The sequence below is a fragment of the Vicugna pacos genome, chromosome 6 (genome assembly GCF_048564905.1).
Source record: "Vicugna pacos chromosome 6, VicPac4, whole genome shotgun sequence".
Classification (NCBI taxonomy): Eukaryota; Metazoa; Chordata; class Mammalia; order Artiodactyla; family Camelidae; genus Vicugna; species Vicugna pacos.
The window spans coordinates 27,473,114-27,496,974 of NC_132992.1; the positions used below are offsets into that span (position 1 = coordinate 27,473,114).

Below are 23,861 nucleotides of genomic sequence, written 5' to 3' on the forward strand. Positions count from 1 at the left end.
TCATCATTTTTGCCCCACAGCATTCATTTTTACCCCTCCATCTCATGAAGAAACTCTGGTCTCATACACAAAAGTGACACTAAATCCCACCAGCTAGTCTATAAACATGGAATGATTTCAGCTCATTCATGCCCTGTCCTGAAACTTGAATTGTAATTAACCTTTCATCAGAACTTTTGAAATTCAGTAGCAGAAGAAGGAGAAAAATGAAAACAAATTAGTATTAGATAAAGCCCTATAATATCTGCTTCTATAGCTGGTCATAAGACCTAAAATTATATCCATCACTTCTTTCCTGTGTTTTTCTGATTTACCTGGTAGAGTGACCTAAACTCTTATTTCCGCAACTTAAAATTCTTAGTGATGTTGGCTTTATTGAGATTCCACATTTTCCCATGGATCATTCTTAAGGAAAAGTAAGAGGTTCCTCAGTAAAAGCCCTGAGTTCCGCACATGTTCTCCTTGCCTCTGTTTTATCACAGCAACCCAGTTTCCTCATGGAAGCTATTTTAGCCAGTAAGGGAAGGTCTTCCTGTTCGTTCCTCAGCACAAGAAGCCCCAAATTGCCAAAGTTTTGTCTCAGCTCTTAATTTAATTCCCTGTGACCTTACGATCAGTCATTGGCATATGTCCATGCTTTGATTACCACTCTTTAAATTGTGTCTAATAAGACATTATTATTAACAACAACAATAATAATAATTAAGAGCAGCCACTTGGCCCTACTATTCTGGGGCTCTATTTTTTTTCCTACTCAAATCAGGGAGTTCATTTCCATGGCAACATCTCTCATGTCCATCATCAGCTGTTAGGGATAGCCATCATAGAGGTTTTCAGGGATGCTGCTGTTCCTTTCACCACTGCATTTTAATATGCTTAGAATGAAGGAGGTATCCTCTAGGATGTTCTGGGGTAAGGAAGGTCAGAGAATGTGGAGCAAACTTCATATTTTAAATCTGTTTTAAAATTCTTATTTCTTTAACCATCAAGTTTCCTTTTCTACATTATGCCACGGTAATTCTCTAATCTCAGCCTCATTGACCACAGGCAACTGTTGAGTACAGGCTTCCATTAACCAGTCAACTGTTAGGCTCACTCCCAACTTTCCTAGCTGAAATACTAAAATCTCAAATTCTTGTAGAGGCTGCATATATACATTTATCATATTCCGTGGTTCTCAAATTTTAACATGCACCAGAATCACTTGGATGATTTGTTAAAACAGATTTCCAGGACCCATGCCCTAGAGTTTAGGGTCTGGGATGGGGTCTAGGAAATTTGCACAAGTTCACAAGTGATGTTGATGCTGGCTGGTCCCACCGGCCTATTAAATCTTACTGTTCATTCACCTTAACCTAGTTAATCTCTTCAGAATTCAATCTAATTCATGTTTGCCAGATTCTGCTTATATAAATTGGCAAAAAGATCTCCCAGAGCAGACTTTGCAATTTTCTCTCAGGGATACGCTGGGGCTCAGGGTTACGTTGGGATTTAATTTTTATTATGGTCCTGGAGGCAATAAGACATGATGAATGGGGCATAAGTGTCTTGAGAAGAATAGATACCCCCTTGAGAGGCAGCTGCCCCAAGAGATGTTATTGAAAAGTTTCTCAGCAAAAAAAGATTGGTTTCCTCAGACAGTAGGAGAGAGCAGCTTCCACTCTCAAGGCAGGTTCAAATGAATCTGAGATTTTAAGTTCTCAGCCTCATCTATGCCTGCTCAAATGTCTCCATCTCAAATCACAGTGTTTCACTTCTTCCCAGTAAGTGCCCCTACTTTAGCATAAGAAATGTGAATTCTTCATGTCAACCCTAGGTTAGGAAATCTTGCTTAAAACTTCCATAGAAACTTTCTGATATTCTCTCCATGCTTCAGCTTAAGAGTTCAAGCACGAAGCTTATCTTTTTCTCTTTCACAAACTTTACAACACAGAGATAGCTAGCCCATCCCACAATCTTTTAATCATCATCATTGCCACAGTGATCAAATGCCACAATCACATGATCTCCTAATGCCTTGTCCCGACACTCTACCCAAAATCAGTATCAGTGATAATTTGAGTCATGTGTTGTAACTGCATGCCTTGAATTACATTTTCTGACTCACCTTCTTCACTTAATTATCTACTCAATAAACTTGTTCAAATTGAGTCACCTCAGTTTTGCATACCAATAAGACCTCTTTCACAATTGCTTCCCCAATTACTTTACTTCTTAGTATTCTTCATAGGAGTTCAAAATGTGGTCTAAAAGTACTTAATATCAATAGCTAAAAGGCTCTCACAACAAAATTCAGTGACAATACAACTTGTTGAAGTAAATTAATTTCCTAAAAAATAAGAACTGCATCCTGAACTTAGAATCCATATTAATTACTTTGCATTTGATGTCTATGTTATCCATTCTTTCATCCATTAAATATCTTTAAGCACTTCCTATATACCAGGTAAACAAACAGGAACTGGAAATATAGCAATAAAGAGGTGTGTAGATTCTTCTGTTTGCCCTCCCAAGATCAATTCTTTATCTTTCTCTGCCTTCTCTGTGCCCCAAAGGCTGATTTCTGTGAACTGTATTCACATGCTTCCTTATCCTCTTTCTGTGAAATTTAGGCAGTGGGAGATACTGGCAGGAGATGGCAAAGCAGATGGAGAAAGAGATCAACAATTTCCCTTTCTTGGTGCACTATTATGGTAGTGACTGTATCCCTCAATCACTATAGCTCCTACTGAGTGACCCTTCTACTATCACTACAGTATCTAAAAAGGTCCAATGATGCCATTTTCTTCCCTTTCCTCTTCAGATTTGGATAGTATTATCTTCCTGGCGTTGCTAGTTCCTGAGCATCTCAACATCTCTTGGTGATAGCTTTATCTTGCCTACAACTCTAAAAAAAAGTCCTTTCATTCAATTTCTTTCAAATCCCAAGCTTCCTGTCATTAGCTTGACTGGTACAACAGAACAGGACAGTCTTTGCCCTCATAAAACTGACAATGTAGTAGAGAATAGAGACATTTAATATATTATGACTGGAAAGGACAAGGTGGGATAGGACCACACAGAGGGTTTCTTATCTAGCCTGCAATATACAAGAAGGTTTGTTGTGTGACACGTTAAATGTCACAAAGCCAAGAGTAGAAAGGCAAGTATGTGTGCATTGATGTTCTGGCAAATAAAGTCTGCTGTGTTTGTATCAAAGAGGTCTGTGAACTAAAATTATTTGAGAATCTTGAAAAATGACTACAAGGAAAAAAAATCTGCTATTTTTGTATCTATTAGGATAAGGTAAATTTTGCCTACTTCAATTTCACATTTAATTGTCTTTGACCTAACACCCCTTAGAAGCTAATCCTACACGTGCTTGCCACATTGCTGCCCATGCAAACTGGCAGGATTACTTCCTCCCTGAGATTATTTGGTGGCTTCCAAATTTCAGTGACCTCTAAAATCTCAGTGGTTTGCAACAACTAAGGTTTACTTCTCAATCATGCTAAGCATCCATCTCAGGACAGCTAGGGGCTTTGTTTCCAGACCTAGGCTGGTAGAGCAATGATTGGTTGATAACCAGTCTCTTGGCAGATGAAAAAGAGAACCAGTGAGCCAAATGCTTGCTCTTAAAGGTTCATCAGAAGTGATTTCTGTCACCTCTCCTCATTTCATTGGCCAAAACAAATCACATGATCATCAGGCAGAAATCAGTGGTCTCTCAGCAAAGGACTCCACAGGGGAAAAATAGAACATTTGGTGAACAGTAATAAAAGCTACTACATGTACCAGATGGGATCTTGCCAATGAATAGGAATCATGTAGTCTTGAAAAGTCTTCGTTAGTCTTAGGAAGCAAATTCTTTTCCACAAGACAACAAAATTAATGTTGAGTTTTTACTAGGTTTAGTTGATATGGGCAAAATGTTGCTATCCATTCACTCATTAGTATTTTGCACTAATAGCATTAGAATATTTCAACTGACTGAAAACAATTATTATGCATTTCAAAAGAGAGCAGAATTAAGGATGTATACATTTCCTTTTGCCCGAGAGGGAAAAAGGAGTGAGTGATAAAGAAAAAGAAAGAAAATCCTAAAAGCAAATCAGGTAGGTTAATTATTTGTTCTTTATTAATTTATATCTCCATCTCTTATTTAAAGAAATACTGGAGGAGATTTCAGAGAATGATTCTTCCTCATTATTTTTATTATCAATATTTTGAAATATCAAATGAAATTAATATCCACCACATTTTTCTAAATAATTTCTTACCTATAAAAAGCATTCATTTTTCCAAGTCAAAACACAAAACAATACCCACTCAAAATAACAATTATGTTAAAATTATGTTTATATATAGGTACAAACAGAAATTAAATGAAGAAAAATTAAAATCAATTTTTGTAAAGAGTTACAGAAGTGGTTTTCTTTGTTTAATTTCTGGAATTATAATACTAACTGTGTGACAGATAAATTTAAGTATTCATTGTCTATTATTTAATCATCAAACATCTCCCTCATATTCATTTTATCATTGCTTATATAGTAAATTTTGCTTGCTTAAAAATCCTATTTTATTTCTGTCATGTTTTTAACTGTAGATAAATTAAATCATACCAACTATGTGTTCTCCTTCCTCATTGCTGAATAGTTCTCAGACATCACTTATTCTCCATGTATGTGCACATGCTCAGAGATGTAAAATAAAAAAACAATACTAGAATTATGTACACACATAATCCAAAATACACATTACTAAACAGAACAAAAATTTAATCTATTGAGTTCTACAAAGAGCAAAGCCAATGTATAGAAATCTTATTGATGAAATTAAAGCTCAAAGAGAAAATAACCATAATTAAAATGTTCAATCAACTTCTAACATATTACTATAATTGCAATAAAAATTTTCCAAGTGTAAATTCTCTTTTATAGGCTGCTTTTTTTCAGTTCTTCTTGCAAATTGCTCCACTTCAGAGAAATATATGTTTCCCATTTAAATAAACTCATTTATTCAACTATTCCTGTTGCTGTTGAGTCACTATTTAGAATTGAGTCTGTTGGATTTTTTTAATTCATCTAATTACTAAGAAATACACAGCTGGACAAAGAAGGTTATTCATAAGCTTTTACCAGAGCCATGAGATATTGCTATGAAGATTATAGACTGTATATGTTCCATGATGAAAGACAAATGACAGACGGGCTTGATGTGTATGATGCTCCCAATGTTTTCAAAGCTGTAGTCAACCAGTTTCAAATGATTGATTTAAAGTCTAGGGCATTTATATGTTTGGACAATAATTTAGAGGAATAAAAATAGGTATAACATTGAGCCTGATGTCATCACATTTTAAGCTCATTTTACAGAGAAGTTCTTGATGAAGAGAGTCAGTGGTTAAATATGTATTCTCCACATTTCTTGAGCAATGTTCTTTTCCAATATGATTTGAAGAGAGATATTTTTCTTTTTTAATGGACTATTATTAAGTTCTAGAAATTCAGAATGTGTGAGAGTATATGCTAGTAATTTTTCAAAATTGCAGAGTAGACAGTTTAATGATTCTGAAACTTGAATCAGGCTTGTAAGTCAGGAAACCTGGGTTCTCGTCCAAGCACTGTCACTAATCCACTGTGTAGGCAAGTACTAATTACCCGAGGTATCTATGCCTGTTCTTTCATTAATAAGTTGAAATGAAAATATTTTCTTTCTATTTCAAAGGGGTATTATTAGGATACATGAAACAGAACTTGGTAAAGTATTTGGCACTTGTCAAAAGATGATCCATAAATCCCCATTATAGTTATACAACACTACATATCCCACCAGACCAGAAACATTTTCCCAAATAAGAACAATGTATAAAGTTATAAAGAAGGAATCTGGGAAGAAACTTTTTGAATAGGAAATATTAAAAATACCAATTTATCACTATTAATAACTCTAAATTTCTTCTATAATGCAATTTTATAGACAAACATCTGGCAATGGAGATTGAAATTGGGTACAGATATTAATCTTATTTCCAATACCCTGAAGAGGCAGCAATAAACTTCAAAAAGAATTTCATCATGCATCTCTAACATACTGAGACACCTCGACAGTAGAATCTTTAAGACTTGGTCACAGTTTGGAGAAGGATAACGGAAAAGGAGAAGTTAAGAATTACCCTGGAGACTAAATAGGTGGAGGATGATGTCCTCAAGTATAGAAGTGTGTGTTGATTTAATGGCATTGGAGTGTGACATCTCAAGGTACTGATCTTAGTTTTGAATGCCCTGGAGATGCAAGTGTCCAGTGTTTTTTAAATTATTTACCCCCCAATCTTATTCTAGAGGGGCTTCACCTAACCTTTATTAGCTAGAGCTTGGAGACCCTGATGTTCTTAATGGAGAACATAAAGAAAATTTTATTCTTTACTATGCAGTAGTTAAAAAGAATGAGATAAATCTCTATATAGTGATATAAGGCCCTAGATATATTTGGAAAAACAAGGTACACAATGGTGAGTATAGTATGTTCCCGTTGGTAAAAAATAAAAGTGATACATGTTTATATATTCATAAACTCATTCTGAAAAGATAGAGAACAATGGGTAATGTGTTGCCTCACAGGAAGGGGTCTGAGGGGCTGGGGGTCTCAGGAGGAAGAGAAACTAATTTTATTCTTTGCCCCCAAATCTATATTGTCTGATATGTATATAGCCACCCCAGCTAATTTTTTTTGCATAGTGTTTATATAGTACAGATATATATTTTTCATCCTTTTATTTTAACCTGTCTGTGTCTTCATCTTTAGAGTGAATGTCTTATAAAAATGATATAGCTGGGTCTTGCTTCCTTGTCCAATCTTTCAACCTGCATTTTAGGCATTTAGACATTGACATTTAATGCAACTATTGATATTGTTGGATTTAAATTTACCATCTTGATATTTGTTTTCTGTCTAATTTTTCCCCCTTTCCTCTTTTTTTCTGCCTCCTTTTGGACTAATAGAGCATTTTTTATGATTCCATCTTAACTCATCTTTGGCTTATTAGCAGTAAATCTTTTACTTTATAATTTTTTAGTGTGTGCTTCAGGGTTTACATGTGACAGATACTGTGACCAGTGCATTTATATATATATACTTTATATGTATATATATATATATATATGTTTATTTATATATATATTATATATTTATATATATTTCATCCTTATCTCATAAGGTAAATATGGATATCCCTACTTTACAGATGAAGGAAAAACATTTTGCTGAAATTACAAATTATTGTCTCAGAACCAGAATTCAAACCCAGGTTTACCTAACTCCAAAATAGACATTGTAATAGCAGGAAAATGTCTGTAATAACTTTAAATCTTGATACAATCAGAAGTCCATAAAAAAGACCTAGGCTAAAAACTGAATTATTATTACATTATAAATTACTGAATATATACGTGAAGATTGTAAAGAGATATAGGGTCTAAACATAATGGATTGCCAGAATTTGAAAATAAATTCAAGAATATGGTACTGTTATTGCTCTCTCTCTCTCTCTCTCTGAAACTAAATGTAATAAAACAGAACAATGAAGAAATTAACTACCTGCAGAAGAACTTAAGGAGAAGTTATCCTTAAGGAGAAGTTTTAAAATATGTTGCTGATAATATTAACGTGTAATGCAAATTTCCTTTCGGATATTTATAACTGACTAGTACCTGATCAAAATCAATACAGTGCTTGAAAACGCAACTGCCTCTAAAGATGGTTAGCCCCCTTATAATCTCTAATACCCTCTAAGATAAACTCACAGCTTGAATAAGAGTGTGCTTAATATACAAACACAGTTTTAAAACAAGTCCCCTTGTCTACATTTTTAGCTATATAGTCACTCCTAAAACATTTTTGATAAAAAAATTCTAGAACACTCATTGTTTGAGAAAAAGAATAAAGGAAATGATATCCTATCAATGAATGTGGATATTCTAGTCTCCTTCAAAGTTTAATTCCGATGGTACATATACTCATGCATATTTGTATTTTTTGAAAAAGGGAATTAATGAAATGATACTATTTAACAGATAATAAAAATTGACTCCATCCTTACCAATAGCTATTTTGTTAATTAAGATACTAATTGCATACAATAAATTTAACCAATTTTAAGTGGACAATTTGATGAATTCTGGTAACTGCAAATACCATTGTGTAACCACTTCTACTATTAAGATGTAGAAAAATTCCTTCACCCTAAAAAATCTGAAGACTAGATCCTATCCTTTTCTGCAGCTTCATCAGAGTATTGCCTCCCTGTGAGACCAGGCCTGAAGCAGCTGGGTATTCTGCCCGTCTTCCTTCCTTCCATTCTATCAATCTTCCATTTTTCCAAATATCTACTCTATTTACAAAGATATGTGTTAATTTTGGGAAACTAAAATGATATAGAAAGGTATATAAAAGGAAGAAAACAATTCATTCAGTTTTACCACCCAAAGACTACCACCATCAGCATTTTGATGATTTTTTTTCCAGATGTCTCTTTATGTAAAATAAAAGTAGGCTATCTTATTATAATGAACTGGTTAATTTAATTCTTACAACAACTATGTGTAGTAGACCATATTTTAACCCCACTTTCCAGGTAACAAAACTAAAGAAAAGAAAGCTCCAGTAAATTGTCTCAACTTACATACCTTAGTAAGTGGTAGTACTGACATTCAAATTCAGGGAGTCTGACTCCACCGTACAAGTGCTTAACCATGATTCTGCACTCTCTCCCATATATGTGCATCTGTATGTATTCTTTGTATGTTAAGGTAATCCAATTACATCTCATGGTTATGTCTACGCACTAACAAATATGGATAATTGCATGATCTTTTACAGTATCGGTGTTCTGTGCTACAATTACCATGGCATATTTATTTAACCAATCCCCTAATTTTTGATATCTAGTTTGTTTTCTATTTTTCAATATTATAAACAACATTGAAAAGAACATTCTCTGCACTATTGTCCATGTAATTCCTTAAGATAAATTCCTGGTAATGGGAATCCTTAGTCAGAGTGTATGCACATTACAGATTTAATATGTAGTCCAAAATTGCCCTCCAGAAAAGTTGTACTTACTTCTCCAGCAACTGAGCATGAGATGGTTCCTTTCCCTGTATCCTTGTCAACACTGGTCTCTATCCTCACCAGCTTTTGTTTTTGTATTTGTTTTTAATAATCTCTTTTAACCTGAAAGTTAAGAAATCATATTACATGTTATTTTATTTCATTTACTTATTAATGGAGCTAAGCAGTTAGTCTTTTAAAATATACAATAATGCATATATATTCACCAAAAATAGTCAAATAATACAGACTTATGTTAAGTAAAAGTAGAATTCCCATCTCCCATTTTTCTCATCAGAAGTATCATTGTATCAGCTTTGTATATAACTTTGTATAGCCTTTAGTATCTATTTATATATCTATGTATATATATGTTTAGTTTTCCTTTGATACAAATGAAAACAATTTCTGCAACTTGCTTTTTACACTTGAAAATATGTCTTAAACAATTTTTCATTTTTCTGTAGCTGTTACACATTATTTCAGTGTGTGGAGGCATCATAACTTATTTAACTAGTTCTGTCAATGAAAATTAGGTTAATTAAATACATATTTATATAGCCAATGAATATATAGTAAGTTCCTACTATGTACCAGGACCGTTCAAGAAATAAATAACAAATAATACTGTAAATTAATAAAATATAATAAATAATATTATATGAAAACATATATATATATAACAAAAATTATGTAATAAAAAAGTCCCAGTCCTGATATTTCTGTTTACAAATAATGTTGCAGTGGACATTCCCATACATTTTTGCTTATACGACTGCAAAACATTTCTGTAGGAGTGTAAACATTTAAAATTTTGATATATAAACATATAATAGAACATCAATAATTACTAGTTAAGGAAAGACTGCTCTCTAAAGTTGTTATAAAATTAATAATAAGCAGGTGTTTTATTTGCTGTGCACAGTGATTACAATTTTAAAAATTAGTTTCCAACATCAAAAAAAGGAGTTGATTAAAATAAAGATTTCTATCATCTTTTGGAAAATCAGAGGATCTGATAACACCGGGTCCACATTTGCACAGGGCAGCTACAGTAAAGTGATGACTAAGTGGTGGTTTGCCATAGTCCACCATTCCAAATGGTCTTATACCAGGCTATTTCATTCATTTATGTTACCTGATTGGCTCCTATAGATTCTGAGTTTGCTGTTCTCCATTAAGGAGTAGAAGTAGAGGGAAAGAGATAATCTAAAGGAGCCTGAATGACTCTCAGGCTTATCATGTTTAACCATGACTTCATGCAATATATTAATTCATACAATACAATTTGTGTCTTTTAGAAAAGGGGTTGGTTACCTTGAAAGCAAAGAAAAAGGAAATTCAGGAGGTGAAAGATGGCAATGCTCTTCCAAGTATATCTTGGAAACAGGATATTTCAGCCAAAATAACCAGCTGGCTACTTCAGTGACAGAAATAGCTTAGTGGTTAAGAGCAAAGACTTTAGAGCTAGACTGCCTAGGTTTGAATATTGGTCCTGCTAATTATTAGCTCTAGGACTTAAGGCAGTGCTGTGGACTGAATGTATCACCCCAAAATTTTTATGTTGGAGCCCTAATTCCCCAGTGTGATGGTATTTGGAGGTGAGGTAATTAGGTCATTTATTTCCCTAAAATAATCAATATGCTAAAATGGTATTCATGTACCCTCATGAATAGGATTAGTGCTGTTATAAGAAAAGAGTCTCTCTGCCATGTGAGGATACATCCATCTACCCAGGAAGAAAGCTCTCACTAGAACCTGACCATACTGGCATTCTGATCTCAGACTTTCCAACCTCCAGAACTGTAAGAAGTATCTGTTGTTTAAGCCACCCAGAGCAGGTATTTTGTTAAAGCAGCCCAAACTGACTAAAACAGGCAGGTTATTTAACTTCTCTGGGCTCAGTTTTCTCATCTGCAAATGAGAGTAACAATGTATCCTGCTTCATAGGTTTGCAGCCATATTTAAATGTCATTATACATGAAACACTTAGAAGAGTGCATGGGCCATATAAGTTGTCATTATTAATATAAATGCATCAGACACTCATATAACGATGCCTTTTAAATTTATGGTCCAAATAATTACCTAATTCATTTTTTCCCTAAATCCTCCCCAGAAATCCTTCTGATGACTCCCTGTATGTCATGACTTCAGGGAGATGCATTGGTTAAAAATGCAAATACTTTAACGCTCTCTAAGGAGTAAGTACCTATAGAGTTTTTGATCTGATTACCCTTGTCTTTATCAATCAGTACATCATTGAGATGTGCTACCAAGGAGGCAAAATTCAGCAACAAGTTTGCAACTTTTTATTGCCAGCAACAGTGTTTGTCAATGAAGAGTATCCCCCAAGTAAACTGGCAAGGGACTGAAATGTTTTGAGGCTGATCTTCCATTCACCTATTTTGTTGGCTCTACAAACTAATCCACAGTCATTTTTAACAGTTTGAGATTGTACGAAGTGAAATCACAATGCCTTGGAAAGGTGAATCTTGGGCAAGTCATTTCAAAATATTATAAAAGGAATTATTTTAGACTATACTGATATAAAACCTATTAACTTGTTATCATTGACTGGGCTGCTGTTACCTTTACACTATCCATGTAGAACACTGCATATAAGGGTCTTGCTAAGCCATCTGTTCTTGAAGTCTGGGCAAATTGCTAATCAACAAATGGATATTACTAGTTAAAAGTATGCTTCTCTTATTAACTTACGAGTTCTTTTAAAAACACTTTGTCAAATTTCAGTATTAGTATGTTACTATGTTCAGGATTAGTATATTAGTTTCAAAGTAAGTTAAAGCATTTCCACAAAAATACTGGTGTTGAAATTCCTCATTTTAACTTTCCATGACACTGGATAATCTGGCATCATCTTATTCATCCAATTTATTTTCCCTTCTCTCCAATATACCCTGACAACTCATCAGGCTGGTTTCCCCACTGCCGCTGAACACACATACTCATTCCTGTGCAGGGGAGGAAAAACTCTCCTCTACCATCTTATGTTCTCTGGCTAAGAATTAAACTCACATACGACAGGTTAACAGGCAAAAAGCATACAAGTTTTACTAAAATTTTTTATATGGACACAGGAGCCTTCACATAAGAATGAAGATCTCTGTTCAAAAGATGACAGAAACTATATGCCTTTATAGTAGGTTGAACCAAGAAAGGCAATTGTGGAAAAGTAAACTATGTGGAGAAGCAAAAGAAAGTTAAGAATGCATATATTAACAAGTTCTGTTTGCACAGATAATTTTTTGGCCTTGATTCCCCATTTCCTATCCTTGGCAATGAGAATGTCTTTCCCGCTCAAGCACAAGGAGGGCACCCTTTACATGGGAGTTTTATCTCCTGTTGTCAGAAATAAAAAGAATGTCAGAGTGCCCTTTTGTATCTGCTGTTTCTCAAGTGCCCTTAACTTAAAATAATCAATACGCTAAAATGGCACATTTTGGAGTGACATGCTCTGAACTTTTATCTGTCTTTTTAAAGCCCACCTACTCCTCTTGTTCATTTCTGCTCATCTTTCAAGTCCTGTTTTTTTTTTTTTTCTAGCATTTACCCTGTGGATTCAACTCATGAGGCTCTTAACATATACATTACATAACTTGTTACTTTCAAAATATACCATCTTGTATTGTGAGTATTTGTTTCATGCATTGTCTAATCTCCGAGACTGCAAGCTCCGTAAATATTTGACTCCTTTGGTAAATATCCACGATCACAAAACTTTAAAACTACATTTTAGATGCTGAAACTGATATGCAGACTGTCACTAGGGGATACCAACCGTTACATACACAGTTGACTCTCCTTCAAGTTGGCAACTTGCCCTTCCACCTCCTTCCTGATTCCTTTTAAGCTCTATGTTTTTAAACAGCACTTTTTATTTTTTAAACATACTATGTAACTTTTTGGCTGTATATTGTCTGCCCTCTCCACCTTCCCATATAAACTCCATGAGGTAAGCGATTCTTGCCTTATTCACGAATGTATCTTAAGAGCCTAAAACAGTGCCGGGTACCTGAACGGCACTCAATGAATACTTGATGAATGAATTCAGAAGCTAGATTTTCTTCCTGCAAGGCCACTGCTCTTTGGCGATGAGGCTTAACCGACTTCTGAGCTTCTTTACACAAAGGGCCAAATCACGGGGAGCCTAGCTGTCACGGAACTAGCCCCAGAGGTAGGTTTGAGGGACTGAGGAGACAGAAGCTAAACAAAACTAAAGAATGCAGTTCGCTTCTTGGGGGCGGCTGAAGAGGCACGTACAAACTTCCTCTCCTTTTGCACGTCCACAAGTGTTTCAATTGGCAGCATAGGTGACTTTGAACATTCTCCTACCAAAACAAATGCAGGGCCACCGAGCCTGGGCTCTGCGACGCGGGCTTTGCCCTTCTCCGGGCAGCTTCAGTGCCCTCACTTAGGTGGTTAGGCCGCGCCTAAACAGCCTTCTTCTCCGGGCCGGGACGTCCCCGCCACAGGCACAAAGCGCCAACGTGGTGCGTCCTCCGCGCCCAAGTGTCCCGCAGGCAGCCGCAGGGACCTCAGCGCCGGTCGCCTGACAGGCGGTGGGGCGAACACCCGGGCGAGGCCCCGCGACGCGTCACAGCGGGCGCGGCGGCGGCCGCGGCGATTTCCCGGCTCCCCCCCGCGCCCGCGCACGCACACGCACGCGCACGCGCATTGCGCACAGCATGAGGGTCGCGGCTCTGATCAGGTAACGCGGCGCCGCTGTCGCCTTCCTCCTCCCTGCCAGCCTCTAGTCCTTTCCCGCTGAGGGGCGGGAGCTGCCGCCGCCGCCGCCGCCGCCGCCGAACGGCGGGTGTCCCTGTGGGAGCCGTGTGTCCGGAGGTCGGCGGCTCCTCCCGGCCGCAGGAAGAGGCGGAGCCTCCGGGCTTTTCCCTGCCCGGCTCCCCGGTCCCGGGCTCGCGCTCCAACTCTCTGACCGTCGCGTGTCTCTGGCCTTCTGGCCCCCAAACTCGGACTCACACTAGATTTACCGAGGACAACTTTAAAAACTACCGGTGCCTGGGTCTCTCCGTCAGAGCGCTGGCTTAATTACTCTGACCCTGCCCGGGGTCGGATTCCCACAAGCTGTAATGGGCTGTGAAGTTTGAGAGGCGCTGCTTCGCGCCACTTACTGAACTATCGTCTCCCATTTCTCCTCACTTACTTCATCCTCTTCTGTAGTTCTCTTCAGTCTATTTGCCGGGCCCTCTTAAACGAGAGGGCAATGTTGGAAAATTTTTGCTAAATAATGTAAGATCTATATAAATGTTGGAAGACATGCTATACCTATATGTGAATGCATACATAATACATATGTACATTTATATACATAAGCACTTGAAAGTACTTGGATTTAAACTTAATACAGTGACCTGCTTGCAATATATATGTATATAGTGTGTGTGTGCACCAAAAGATGGAATATGTGTGTGTTTTATGGAATAAGTGAAACCAAGATACTTACATATCTATAGATGATGAACATTATTTTCCTAATACACAGAAGACTGAATCATTGAATTTTATGGTTGAATGACACCTTAAGGATTAGTTAGGCCATTCTCTAATTTTATAATGAAGCATGTAAACCCATGTAACTTAGCTTAGTATCCCAGAATTGGTGACTACAATTCTGATTTCTGTAGGACATTACACCTAACATATGCTTATGTACTTTGTGATATTCTAAGAAATGAATAAGGTACTCAGCATTTTCCTAACTTACTTAACCTTGAAAATCTTTTGTTCTTAAGAGTATTTGTTGGACACTAGTGTTCCACAAAACACAATTTGGGAAATACTATTTTAAAATCATATTTGAAATCTTAACATTTTAAAATAAAAGGCCAAGTTCTACCCTTTAATCTTTAATATTCTGAATATTCTAAAGAATTAGATCGTTTTGTCCTGTGGAAATGAAACAGTGAGGTTCAATCAGGGAAGCTGTGAAAGATATTCTTAGGGGAATATCAGAATCTGAGGAAAGAGCATGATGTGTAACTTCACTTTTCCCCTTGTCATTTCCCTCCCCTTGGAGAAATTCTGGAATGACAGTTGTTACTGTTCCGAGGCAGACAAATGTTGGGAACTAAAATAAAAGGCTAAAGGGCCAGCTTCTAGGATAATCATTCTCTTAGGTTCTTTCCATATGAATAAGTCTAAACATTGGTACATTTGCAGGGCTGAAGCAAAGATTGGAACGAAGGGAAACAGGAGGGAAAAAAAAGAGGAAGAGGGGCAATGATTTTTATGCATAGTGAGAAGCAGTAGAGTATTACACCAAAATAGTATAGAAGTTGCCATTCAGTCTTGTTGTAGGTACACTACTGCTGGTCTTGACTAAGTGGTTTGGTACCAGAATTTAGAAGTTCCTGTCAATCTGTTTATTAGATCTGTAACTCAGGTCTTATCCTGTCATCGTATGTAGTGATGACTGAAAGCTGACATTTTGATAGTACTGACGTTTAGCTTTCATCAGTGTAATTCAGCATTTTGCTTTCAGCTTCTGCAAAATTTGAACCCACCAAGTACATGCAATTTTGTCATTTGATTGAATCTCAGCATCTTTAATTTGATTCTTTAATTGGTGATGATGACCAGTTTTTAGACTTCTTGAAGTAGAACAGATGTATTTTCTACTTTTTCATAGAAAATTTCATCTGAGGAGTATATATAATAAGTGTTTAACTGGAATGTGAAATTAAATCATTTTTTATTTGCAAAGCACTTTGTGTATTAAGCAAAGCCACTATTGAAAACCAAAGAGTTACCATTTTTTGTTTAGAATACTCTTCATTGAAATGGCATGTAATTTCATAAGTCCTTATGAGTAGCAACCTTAGATGTTCAGATTCATTTGATCAGTTGCGTATGCTATGGAAATTACACGTGGTTTTTACATTCTAATATAAAATAGTCCCTTAAGGATTCAGAAGAGCTGAAAAAATAATGTATAATATTTTGATGTCTAATAATTCTATTTTGAATAATGGTCAGTAACCTGATATTTATTTATCTCTTTATTTATGTATTTTTTAGTGGTGGGAAGGATAGCTGTTACAACATGATGCAGTGCATTGCTGCTGGGCATCAGATTGTTGCTTTAGCAAACCTAAGACCAGCTGAAAACCAAGGTAAGTGTGTAAGTTTATTGGAAAGTTCTCTAAATGACTGAAACTCCCGCTTCATAATTGCATTCTATTGTATGCAGTATGCAAAGACATAAAAGAAACTCACGTATCTTTAGCACCTGTTAGATGCTACATTCTATGCTAAGTGTTTTCAATTGCATATCCTTTAATCCTCCAAAGAACTCCTAGAGAGTTTTATTAGAGAGGGATACTGAAGCTTAGAACCTTATAAATTTGTAGAATAATAGCTAGAACAAACTTGCAGAGTTGAGAGTTGAACCCTTTTACTTCAGAGTGCACTGCTGTTCCAACACAACACTTTCCCAAATTTTCTTGGCATTTCACAGGTAATAAGGTTCAGCTCCTTGGAGCTTGGGGAGTAAGACATATTAATAAATGATAATATAGGAATTTGATTACTAAAAGCATTCAGTTTAGCCATCTAATTTGTAAGCAAAATGTGAGACTTGAGGGAGGCATAGAGCAATACACTTCCACTTTTTTTTTTGTGGTAATAAGGACATGTACGAATAATCCACAGACCTTATTTTAGCAATTTTTTTCAGTTTTCTCCTCAGTGAAGCCTCCTCAATTAGAACTTTTTTTCTCTGTGTCTGTGTCATTGTTCAGATTTCCTTTTTTAATAAGGACACCAATCATATTGGATAAAGGCTCACCCCAGTAACGTCATCTCAAATAATTGTACCTGCAGTGACCCTATTCCCAAGTAAGATCATCTTTTGAGGTGCTGGGTATTAGGAATTCAACACAAGAATTTGGGAGTGACACAATACAACCAACAATATCTTTTTTAAAAAATCAGGATATAATTGTTGCATAATATTGTATTCATTTTAGATGTATAACATAAATGGTTTCCTATATGTATATATGGAAATGATTACCACAGTAAGTTACTTAACATCCATCACCACGCATAGTTATAATTATTTTCCCAGTTAGACTCTTAAAAACAGGAAAATATTCACTGATTTACTTTTTATACTCTTACTATACCCATACAACCATAGATATTAACTGCTAGAGTGTAATAGGGAAGATGAACACTTGTCTAACTTTATTACTACTATTCTAGTAAGATCTTTTTATTATCTCCTTTACTCAACTACTTTTAAGATTGTATTCTTTTGCTCCACTATTATTTTAGGCTAAATTAAATGAATATTATATGTGAAAATGCTAATCATAGTTCCTGGCATGAAGTAGGCACCCAGTAAATTTAATTGAATCTGAATCTAGTACTAAATACTTCCTTCTTTTTAATCTCTTCTTTCCTTTTTCAGTGCTTCCAGTCTATTGAATTTTTGGTTTCATATTGTTTTACAGTTGTTTTTAATTTATTTAGGTTTCATTGTTTTGTTTTTTTTTTTTAAGTCCTCAAATAGACTGTAAGCTTCTTGAGAGGAGAAGTCACATCTTCTATGTTCGTTTAATTGCTCCTCAGCACTTGGAACATCTCTGTGCCTCTGGTTCACTCAGAGTTTATTGATGGACAGATGAATAATGAACTAACTAGAATTAGCCCTGGAATAGCAAGCAGTTGTTTCAGTCAGATCTTTGAATTTTCATTCCTTCTGTGATTAAGACTCAAATAATACTGGAAGTGAAGTTGGAAGATAGAGATTAGAAATATTTTATAAGAAGAAATAGAACAGGTCCTGTAGAGGTCCTGTAGAGGGTCAGGGGTAAACACATGCTTTAGGATTTTGTACGGGGCTTCTGAAGATGAATAATAATAGCTTTTTAGAAGTGATGTGTTTAGAAAATGACCTACTATTTCTGACTTTAAATAATAAAGAGAAAATTCTTCAACTAAAGATGAATGGAAAATATACTGTAACTTCTATATTACAAAGAAGGGGCAGAATTTCCTTGTAGTATTGTGTTTGTTACCAGGAAAGAAATTCCTTTATCCCTTGTGGCCAGTCAGGCAAGTGGGTTTTTTAAGCTTTCTATCTTAAGAAGGTCTTGGTATGAAAAGCAGATTGTTTGTATAATGTGTAATACATATATGATATAATTTCCCTCTCTGGAGTTTCTACCTTGTTTTTAGCTTTTCTATATGAATTATTATAGTTACCTTGTATAGAATCATTAATGCTCATGTCTTCCTTGACTTACAGTGAGGTTATGTTGAAATATATAAGTAAAAAAGAAAATATCCTAAATCAAAAATTCATTTAATTCACCTAACCTACTGATCATAATGGCTTAGCCTAGCCTACCATCACTGTGCTCAGAATACTTATGTTGGCGTACAGTTGGGCAAAGTCATCTAATCAAAGCCTATTTTATAATAAAGTGTTGACTATCTTACATAATTTATTGAATACTATAGTGTGTGAAAGAGAAAAACAGAGTGGCTGTGTGGCTACAGAATGGTTGTAAGTGTATCAGTTTGTTTACCCTCATGATCACGTGGCTGACTGGGAGCTGTGGCTCTCTGTCACTGCCCAGCATCACAAAAGAGCATCAAAAAGCATCAAAAGAGCATATCATAGCCTGGGAAAAGAAGAAAATTCAGAATTTGAAGTACAGTTTCTACTCAGTGTATTGCTTTTGCACCATCGTCAAGTAGAAAAATCTTCCATTGAACAATTGTTATAATCTTCCATGTGCTCAGAGTTCACTAGCAGGGTTAGGAAGATGACAAGCAAAGGAGATCTTTAAATTATGCCTCATAGGTGGAATGGAGATATTTATTTAGAATATTGTTACTGAGAAAGAATTTAATAGTAAATGGAATTGGAATATTATAAAGTAAAAGCTGGAAAAAATCCGCTGAAGCTATAATTGTAGTGGAAGAGAATAGATGGCTGTGGGTTGGTAAATAGTGAGAGTTTAGCTAATCTTGATTTAAAGTCAGCAGGAAGTTGGTGATTATTGAATGATTCATTGACTGGCTTCTTTTCCCCCAAAACAGGAACATTAATGAGGGATGACTGGTAGAGAAGACTCCAGTACAAAGTTGGTTATTTAAAGGCTGAAATTTATTCACAGCCCTGAGTTTACAGTGGGTAGTCTGAAAAGGAATTTATCCCTATTAATGGGGATAAATGTGAACTTGTCATAAAATTCGCAAAGCCATCTCTTTAAATTTGTAGTAGGAACTTTTGTGGCATGTTAATTGAGGTGCTTCAGGCAACAGTGGAGCCTTTTGGTTTTATTTGATCTCATACCATTGTTGCTATGTAGCTTCCATTAATAAAAGTTACATTGTGGTTGGGACTGAATGGAGCCTTAAAGGAAAATTGTCTTCTAGGTTTTTGAAGTCAGTAAAATGTTATGCTAACATCAGGAAGTTTCTTGCTGAGAAGCTCAAAGTACTTTAAGTATATTAATTTGATTGTTATCAATAACCTTAAAAGTAATACATTTAAAGAGCTAGTCTAAATTTGAGATGAAGGTAGCCTGAAAGGTTTTTAGGTAACTTTGGCTATCTCCTACTTTCCTACTGGGACCAGGAGTAGACAGATTAATAAAAATAATATGAGTACGTGGAAGCCAATCTGTTGTGTGGGTTCAGAAACCTGGTGAGCCAAAATCTGATGGCATATGGTGGCAGCTTTGATAATTTACAGTATCATTTTCATGCCTTTTAATCAGATACTTTCACATTCAGTGGAAAGCCTAGACCATGTAAACATACATACACATATACATACATATATGTCAAATGTTGTTTTATAACATTTTTTAAGCTTAATAATGTATCATGAACCTTTTTCATATTATTAAGTATTATTCTACCATAGCATTTTCTGGATATTGTCTTTGAAACACAAATACTCCATGTAATATGTGTTCTGTGAATAAATTTGGGTGATAATTCATACACTCTCCCCTTATTAGAGCACCTTAAAGCACATTAGCCTAGGAAGAATTGCAGCAGACACCTGTTTAACATAGTTTATCCTCATTTTTTATAAATTTAATTGACCATTGAAATCCTTTTTTTAAATCCAATACTTTTTACTATCATGGGATTTTTATTCTGCAGAACATACTTTAGAAAATGCTCTTCTTCAAAATTGTATTAATGGCTACAAAGTATTTCAATATGTGACTATATTATAATTTTTAATCTATTATAAACAATATTGTGATGAATATCTTTGCAAATGATCCTTGTGTATACCCATGATTCTTTTTTCTATAGAGTTAAGAAATAAAAAAGCCTATTCTAATATATTTCTAAGTTCATTTGTATCATCAAAGTCTGATGTGGCTCATCTCTTTTGAATAGTTTACTTGATATTTGTGGAATCTTATGGCAACCAGTGATTGTGTTACTTATCAGCTTATGTTTCTGTACATACTTGTAACTGCTCTAACGATATTGAATTTATATATGTTTATATGTTTTGTTTGGTTTTTTTGGTGAATAGGGCCTTTTTTTTTAAATCAACTATTAAAATTGAAGTATAGTTAATTTACAATGTTGTGTTTGTTTCATGTGTACAGCAAAGTGATTCAGAAAGATATATATATAGAGAAATATATGCTTTTTAGATTATTTTCCATTATAGATTATTACAAGATATTGAATATAGTTCCCTGTGCTATATAGTAGGCCCTTGTTGTTCATCTGTTTTTTATATAATAGTGTGTATATGTTAATCCCAAACTCCTAATTTATCCCTCTCCCCTCACTTTGGTAACCATGTTTGTTTTCTGTATCTTTGAGCCTATTTCTGTTTTGTAAATACGTTCATTTGTATTATTTTTTTAGATTACACATATAAATGATATGATATTTGTCTTCTGCTTTCTGACTTCACTTTGTATGATAATCTCTAGGGCCATCCATATTGCTGCAAATGGCATTATTTCAATTTTTAATGGCTGAGTAGTATTCCATTGTGTACTTGTATACCACATCTTTATCCATTCATGTGTTGATGGATATTTAGGCTGCTTCCATGTCTTGGCTATTGCAAATATTGTTGCTGTGAACATTGGGGTGCAGATGTCCTTCTAAATTAAGGTTCCCTCTAGATGTATGCCCAGGAGTGGGATTACTGGATCATATGGTAAGTCTATTTTTAGTCTTTTGAGGACTCTGCATACTGTTTTCCATAACGGCTGCACCAGACTACATTCCCACCAGCAGTGTAGGAGGGTTTCCTTTTCTCCACAGCCTCTCCAGCATTTATCATTTTTGGACTTTTTAATGATGACCATTCTGACTGGTACCATGCTGTTTTGATTACTGTAGCTTTGCAGTATAGTCTGAAGTCAGGGAACATGATTCCTCCTGTTCTGTTCTTCTTTCTCAAGATTGTTTTGGCTATTTGGGGTCTTTTGTGTTTCCATACTAATTTTTGGATTATTTGTTTATTTCTGTGACAAATGCCATTGGTAATTTGATAGGGATTGCACTGAATCTGTAGATTGCTTTGGGTAGTATGGTCATTTTAACAATATTGTTTCTTCCAGTACAAGAACTCAGTGTACCTCTCCGTCTGTTTGTGTCATCTTCAATTTCTTCCTTCACTGTGTATTGTTGAAGTAAGAATATTAACTATATCAAGCACATTTAAATTTTTTCTTACAAATATTTGCCACTTAATAACTAAGTAGATATGTAATTAAGGGAGCGTTTCTTCTGCAACTCTGGATGACTTTGTGAATAATTTTGAGTGGTTAGAAAAAAACATTTATGTCATAAAATCTTTAATTGAATAAACTAATGAAAATTTATTGGCTATGTTACTCTTTTCCTTAAATGTTCAATATGTAGTTTTAAAAATTTATGTACAATTGTGTTTGTAATTAGCAGTAGAGATGACCAAAGTTGGTGTGAACTGGATCCAGCTTGAACAAATGTGCAAGTCTTACATATTTTATTTCACTTCATAAATGGAGAGAGATACAGTGTAGTAAGCTTTTATGTCATGTGTTGACTGCTCTTCAAGCAGTAAAACAAAGATGGACTTTCAAATTCCCTATCTTTTTCACTGTTTTACTGATTATTTCTACTTTGATTATTGCAGTGGGGTCAGATGAACTGGATAGCTACATGTATCAGACGGTAGGTCATCACGCCATTGATTTGTATGCAGAAGCGATGGCTCTTCCCCTCTATCGCCGCACCATAAGGGGAAGGAGCATGGATACAGGACGAGTGTACACCAAATGTGAAGGTGATGAGGTTGAAGATCTCTATGAGCTTCTGAAACTTGTTAAGGTATGCCAAGTAACTAATCACAATTACTGAATTTACCATGTAATTTAATAAATTACATTTATTGAATTATTTAGTAATAAATAATTTACAACTCTTAGTAGCCCAACTATTCTTTGAAAGGATATTTTGTCTTTTTGGATAGAAAGTTGTTACTATGCCTTTATATTAAATAGTATTTAAAAATAGATCTTTTAGTACAGTATGGCACCCATGATTGTCAAATGATATTTAACTAAGTTTTCTTTCCCTTAGGATTTCGGAGCTGAATTTGGACCTTTCAATCATGTTTTTAGCAAATGCTTTTTGAATGCCTACTGTGTGCTTGTTACATATAGTTCTAGGCACTAGGAATAGGACAATGAACAGAAAAGTTCTGTTCTGTTGGAGCTTACTTTCCAGTGGAAGGAGACAGTCAGTAAACAAACAAATTATATGCTTGGTGGTGAAGAGTACTGTGAAAAAGGATAAAGCAATAGCGGGTGATGGCAGTGGGTGGTCAAGCAGGACCTTTCTGATATGGTGAAATTTAAATAAACCTAAAGAAAGTGAGAGACTAAGTTAGTGGAAGAGGAATGAATTAAATACTTAAGTCCCAGTATATAAGAGTTTGGCAGCCATTGTGCATTTATTGTTAATTTCTCTAGAAAGAAAATTTAGAAAAGGAAGTAGGGGGCTCATATATCTAGGAGGTATTATACTCAGTAAATGTTAATTAATAGAGATTCTTTTATATTAAGCAATTATCTTTTCTTTTTCATTGATAATCAACTATTTCAATACATTTCAGTATTCTTCTTAAATATGAATTTTATCCATTCAGCTACAGTCAATTCATATAAGGTGTATCTGATGAAATAGAATTAACCAGTATTTCCTTGATGTGTCAACATTTTTTCACAAAGGAAAGGAAGGAAGGTTTCTGTCCTTTCTTCTACCAAGGGACATTACATTTTATTTCTCATTCTTTAGAAAAGTTCAGCTTTTCAGAAGTTATGTTATGAACCCCTGTCATGAAAAAATTTTGATGCTGATAGCTACTTCAGTGTTGTACGTTAAATTTGATGCTGATCAAAGCTTAATATTAATTAAGGACTTGATTAAAAAAATAAATGAAGCTCTTTAATTCTTTTAAATTTGCAAATACTTCTTATTTTGTATGTCAGAACATTTCTATCTTTATTTACCCTTTAAAAAAGAAGCTGGTAGGTAAAAAACACGTACAGTAGTTCCATAATTTGCTGTTTAGGTATCAATAGCATAAGAGGTAGATACTTTTCAAAGGAAATCACAGGGACCTGGTTTCTTCCCTCTGGGAATTTGTGTACTAATAACAACTATTTTGATTATCAAAGGGGAAGGCATAAAAGAAATTTCACTTCTCTCCAAGTGGGCAACTGAGACATTGA

At 35.1% G+C, this 23,861-nt stretch overlaps 1 protein-coding gene and 1 long non-coding RNA gene across 5 annotated transcripts in view; one reads left to right on the forward strand and one right to left on the reverse strand.

Annotated features, from left to right (window-relative positions):
• LOC140696838 (uncharacterized) overlaps positions 1 to 13,672 on the reverse strand; it is a 486,199-nt gene extending 472,527 nt beyond the window's left edge. For 2 of the 3 annotated variants that reach the window (XR_012073386.1, XR_012073387.1), the window contains exons 1-2: positions 12,893 to 13,672; positions 9,103 to 9,213 (exon numbers count right to left, since the gene is read on the reverse strand). This is a non-coding gene — a long non-coding RNA (uncharacterized lncRNA). The remainder of the gene's footprint in view (positions 1 to 9,102; positions 9,214 to 12,892) is intronic. The other variant, XR_012073389.1, reaches the window with a different exon arrangement.
• DPH6 (diphthamine biosynthesis 6) overlaps positions 13,659 to 23,861 on the forward strand; it is a 149,388-nt gene continuing 139,185 nt past the window's right edge. For both annotated transcript variants that reach the window (XM_006201622.4, XM_006201623.3), the window contains exons 1-3: positions 13,659 to 13,822; positions 16,153 to 16,247; positions 22,262 to 22,455. In XM_006201622.4, the coding sequence (XP_006201684.1) occupies positions 13,800 to 13,822; positions 16,153 to 16,247; positions 22,262 to 22,455 (312 nt within the window). In that variant the 5' untranslated portion in view covers positions 13,659 to 13,799. The remainder of the gene's footprint in view (positions 13,823 to 16,152; positions 16,248 to 22,261; positions 22,456 to 23,861) is intronic.